This window comes from Egretta garzetta, unplaced genomic scaffold (genome assembly GCF_000687185.1).
Source record: "Egretta garzetta isolate BGI_Z169 unplaced genomic scaffold, ASM68718v1 scaffold287, whole genome shotgun sequence".
Classification (NCBI taxonomy): Eukaryota; Metazoa; Chordata; class Aves; order Pelecaniformes; family Ardeidae; genus Egretta; species Egretta garzetta.
Genome location: NW_009260435.1, coordinates 2,868,677 through 2,873,518, shown reverse-complemented (window position 1 = coordinate 2,873,518; position 4,842 = coordinate 2,868,677). Strand labels below are relative to the sequence as shown.

At 54.5% G+C, this 4,842-nt stretch overlaps 1 protein-coding gene across 1 annotated transcript; it reads right to left on the bottom strand.

The window, feature by feature from the left end:
• Positions 1-2,055: 2,055 nt before the first annotated feature.
• LINGO1 (leucine rich repeat and Ig domain containing 1) lies at positions 2,056-3,909 on the bottom strand. Its single transcript, XM_009643925.2, has one exon. It carries the CDS (start codon positions 3,895-3,897, stop codon positions 2,056-2,058), a length of 1,842 nt encoding a protein of 613 aa, XP_009642220.1. The 5' UTR covers positions 3,898-3,909.
• Between the last annotated feature and the right edge of the window lie 933 nt (positions 3,910-4,842).

Below are 4,842 nucleotides of genomic sequence, written 5' to 3'. Positions count from 1 at the left end.
TATATCATCTTGTAGTGACTTTGATCCCTGAAGACTCCTGAAGTGCTTTACAAATCAAGCATGCAAATCTTGGCTCAGCCACCTTGGAGGTGCCGCCCAGGCTGGGTGGGCCAGGAAGCTGCTTGCCGGTGCGGTGCCACCAATCCTGGTGGCAGCCGGGAAGGATGGGAAGCGCCTGCTGCTTCAGTAGCATTTATAAAAACCTTGCACCTTCTGGGCTTTGGGAAGCTGGCACAAACCCACCGGGGAAGGGCTGAGCTGCTCGGTGATGCGCCTCTTATTTTCAAGGCTTGACTTGAGACATCTCTTTCCCCATCGCTCTGTGTCTCTTAATGTCACTCTCCCTCTGTGGTTGCTCTCCTGACTTGCTCCTTTTAATCCACTTGCTGTACAACACTTTTATGCTGACGCTTTCTGCAGCCTGTGCCATGTCTCACTGCTGTAGTAGCTCTGGTCACGGGGCAGGGTGACACTGTCACACCTCTCCTGCAAGGGCTGCACTGCTCAGCGTGGCCCTGCCCGGCAGCCACCTTACCCCACATTCCTCCCCTTTTCCTCCTTGAGATGATACAAACCTCCCAGAGCTCCTGATCCCAAGTATCAGAGGTGAGTAAAGGGATTGCTGCCTGGTGACCAGACACCATGGTGATGGGCACGCTGGAGCTAGCACCAGGGCAGCCCTTGCCTCCCTGCTGCGGCACTGTGCCTGTTCTCCTCTGGCTCAGGCTGTGTGTGTATGTGTGTTATAAACACATATAATTTTTTTTTCAGACAAGGTCTCCTGCAAGCCTGGAAGCTAAATTCCCTTGGCTGTGCCTGAAGGCGCTTGCAAGGCTGGCTGCCAGCGGTCAGGTCCGAAAAACACCGTGAGAGTCCTTACAGGCAGGTGGGGAGCAGTGCTGGAGCTGCTTGGGTCACCAGGTACCAGGGGCTGTGGGCACCCGGGCGGGCACTGCCACTTGTGCTGCCAGCGAGGGCGCTAATGGAATTGCAGCATCCCTGCCCGCAGGGACAGATGTCCATAGCACAAGAGCCAGCTTGTCCCCCATCGGAGAGGAGACACCGCTGTGCTGCTGGCAAGGGCAGGCAGAAAGCCCTCTCCCCAGGTAAGAGGCGGTGGGATCCCCAGGTACCCCCAGTCCTGCTGCCAGCACTGCCCGGGCAAAGCCTGGCCCTGCTGGCTCTCGGCCCGGGGGCAGCAGGCTCAGCAAGCTGCAGCCTGCCCTGCTGCCTGCCTTGCAGGCCACCCTGCAATGGGGCTCCACGTCCTCAGCACGCAGATGGCAGGCACACACGGCCCCACGACGTACCGCTCACGCACAGCATCGCTGCGGCCCCGCTCCCCTGGGCTTTGGGGGCGGCTGGGGAACTGGCTATAAAACCACAAGTGACTGGTCCTTGTGAAAAAAGGTCAAACTCCTCTCGGTGCTGCACAGGGCCCGAGACACGCAGGAAGTGCCTTTTGCAGCAGCGCGAACCTTTGGCGTCGTCAGGAGACTCGCTCTGGCCTGGGGCTGTTCTTAGGGAGGCGGCTGGAAATGCCTCTGAGGTGAGAAAGCAAGCGCTCGCCAGAGATACAGAACTGGACAGATCAAGAAGTCAAGATTTTGCATTCCAACTATCTATAGGAAATAGGGTTTTTTTTATTATTTCAAGTTTTCATAAAAATCCATAATTATTGAAATCAAAGTTACAGAAGAAAGTTCGTAACTTTTTATTGATTTTATTTCTTTTTTTTCTTTCTTTTTTCCCCCCCTCTGTTGTTTTTCCCTCTCAGAGTTATATCTGACACCAGAGTCCATCAGACAAAGTCCTTACAAACACAGGAGTCCTGAAGATGTCAGCTGAATGTTTTCCTGGTATAAAGAAGAAGAGGAGGAGAAAGAGGTGGTGACAGTGCGGGTGCCGTGGGTTTGGGCAGGGGCGGAGGGCGTGGTGGAAGGAGAGAGGTCGGTATGTTTGTAGCAATGTTTTAATTATTTTTTATTTGTTTATTTGTTCTTTTTTTAAAAAAAAAAAAAACACCACCATTATTATTTGCAAATTGTTGCCTGGTTAAATCATTTTCATGTTGAACTTGCGCGGCGCGTCGGCAGAGCTGATGCCCGCGTCGGACTTGCGCGGCACGTACTCAATTTCAATGTTGTGCTTGGTGTTGCCTTTCCCCCGGCTCCACAGGAAGAGGAGCACCAGACAGAAGAGGACGACCCCCAGAAAGGAAATGAAGCCCATGGTGGTGGCGATGATGAGAGTCTTGATGTCAAAGGGGAAAGGCACGGTGGCGCGCGTGCTGTTGGCATCGCTCTCATTGGGCTGGTTGGAGATGAACGCAAAGGTCTTGTTGGGCTGGTGGGGCCAGTCTGGGGAGTAGCTGCGCACGTGCAGGTGGGCCAGCATGGTGTCATTGCCACCCGCGTTGCTGGCGATGCATAGGTAGGTGCCATTGTCCTGGATCTGGGCGTAGCGCACCTCCAGCGTGCCGTCAGGGAAGACAGTGAGCCGCCCATTGGTTTTGGTAGAGATGAGGTGCTTCCGGGGAGAGAGCCACATGATGGTGGGGGGCGGGTCCCCATCTGCCCGGCAGACAAAATGGACGGTGTGGCCTTCATCCACGAAGATCTGCTGAGGTTTGCGGTCCCGTATCCGTGCTCGGCGGCAGGTGAAGTAGTTGGGCAGGAGGACGTCAGGGAAGTCTTTGAACTCCTTGCCCTGGACGAACTCGGGGGTGGAGCAGGTGGGCTGCTGCTTGTTGAAGTTCAACCTCCATCGCCGCCGGAAAACCCAGAGCAGCCGACAGTCGCAGGCTAAGGGGTTGTTGTCGAGGATGAGCGTCTCCAAGTTGCCCACTGAGTGAAAGGCCGACTCCTCCAGGGTGGTCAGCAAATTCCCCGACACGTTCAGGATGCGCAGGTAATTGAGGCCGCGGAAGGCGAAGGGCTCGACTGTGGTGAGCTGCCCTCCCACCAGCTGGATCTCCTGCAGCCTGAGCAGATCATGGAGCATGGAGCCCTCAATGGTGACAATGGGGTTGTAGGACAGGTTCAGGAACCGGAGGTAAACCAAGTGCCTCACCGACACGTACGGGATGGACGTCAGGTTGCAGTGGGTGATGGACAAGGAGGTCAGGTTCAACCCGTAGAGGCAGTTGGATGTCATAGTATCCAGGTAGGGCCAGTGTGAGATCTCAAGGACCTTGAGCCGGTACAGCCTCTTGAATGAGTAATCCCGGATGGTGTTGATATTCAGATGGCGCAGCCGCAGCACAATCAAGCCGTGAAGGTGAGACAGGGCCTCCGTGGGGATGGAGGTCAGGTTGCATTTCTCCAGGGTCAGCTGCTCCAGGCTGTTGAGGCCACTGAAGGCCCGGTGGGAGATGTAGACAAGGTCATTGTCCCCCACCTCCAAAGACTTCAGGTTGTACAAGTCCTGGAACATGTAATCTAGGAGGATCACAATTTTGTTCTCACTAATGTCTAGCTTGGTAAGGTTGCTGAGTCCGGTAAACACTCCCAAGGGGATCAGCTTGAGCCTGTTACTCCTGAGCCCCAGCGTCCTCAGGTTGAAGAGGTTGTTGAAAGCCCCAGGTTCAATGGCACTGATAATGTTCTCATTTAGCTCCAGCTCCTCCAGGTGAGGGTAGTTGGCAAATTCATCCTGGTTGAGTGTCTTGATGCGGTTCTTGCCCAAGTCCAGCAGCTTGGTCTCAGTCGGGATCCCCTCTGGCACGACCATGAATCGCTTCCGGTGGCACAGGACGGCACGCTCCTGGGCAGAGCACTCGCAGCGTGGTGGGCAGCCTGTGGCAGAGCCAGGCAGCATGGATCCCAGCATCAGAAGGAGAATTGGCTGCCAGCAGGCCAGGATTGGGCTGCGCATACTCGCCTCCCCAGCTACCATCCTATCTCTCACCTGCAGGTAACACGGGGGAGAGAAAAGCAAGGTGGACGTGAGCAAACGATGGACATGACCATGGCAAAAGGTTTACTGTCCCAGTAGAGCTGATGTTCAGGTGAAAGGCATTTGCCGAGGCAGAGCAGAGGTTCTCATTTTCCAGCTGAAATCCAGCCTTTTGGCTGCAAGACCATCTCTCCTCCCCAGCCCCCAACTTTCCACTTGATAACTGAACGTGCACTGACTTTGAGTGGAAAGCCTTGAGGAATCTGTGTCAGACAGACCTCGCTTCCTCAGCTGCTTAAAAAAAAAAAAAATTAATACTAAACACATCTATCTGCATCCTATTTTAAGCTCTTGAAATTATTCCATTCCCTGTAGATGGAGCCTGAATATAAAGGCTGCTTTGCAAATGCAGAGGAGCTGAGCACGGGATCGAGCATCTGGGGGAACCCTGCTTGGGGTCGGGGTGTCTGAGCGGGGAGCAACGGTGACAGTTCTGCGGGAACCAGCCCCCTTCCTCCATGCTCTCCCAGGTGCCTGGTCTCGGTGTGTGTCCCCGGGGTTAGTCCTGTGCCTCCCGCCATGCCTGCCCACAAGGTGCAGACCCGCTGAGAAACAGCAGCTCCTGCTGCCCTCCCTGGGGAGGGCTGGGGGCCCCGCTCAGGGGTTATGGTTTGGCTTGTGCCATGGCCCGTCGGCAGGCAGGAGCGAATGCTCCCTGTCACGCTGCCTCTGTTGCATTTATTTCCTTGTTGTTCAAGCTGTTATGAGGGATCAAATTATATTAATATTGCATATTAGATGTACAGCTACTCCGGACCGTGCTTAAATCTATTGTTATGTGTGCACTCTGCACAGCTTCCACTAATGCTATTTATGGCTATCGCTGAATATGCTCAATCCATTACTTCCATTGGCTCCGTTTGTATCCATCATTATATATCCTGT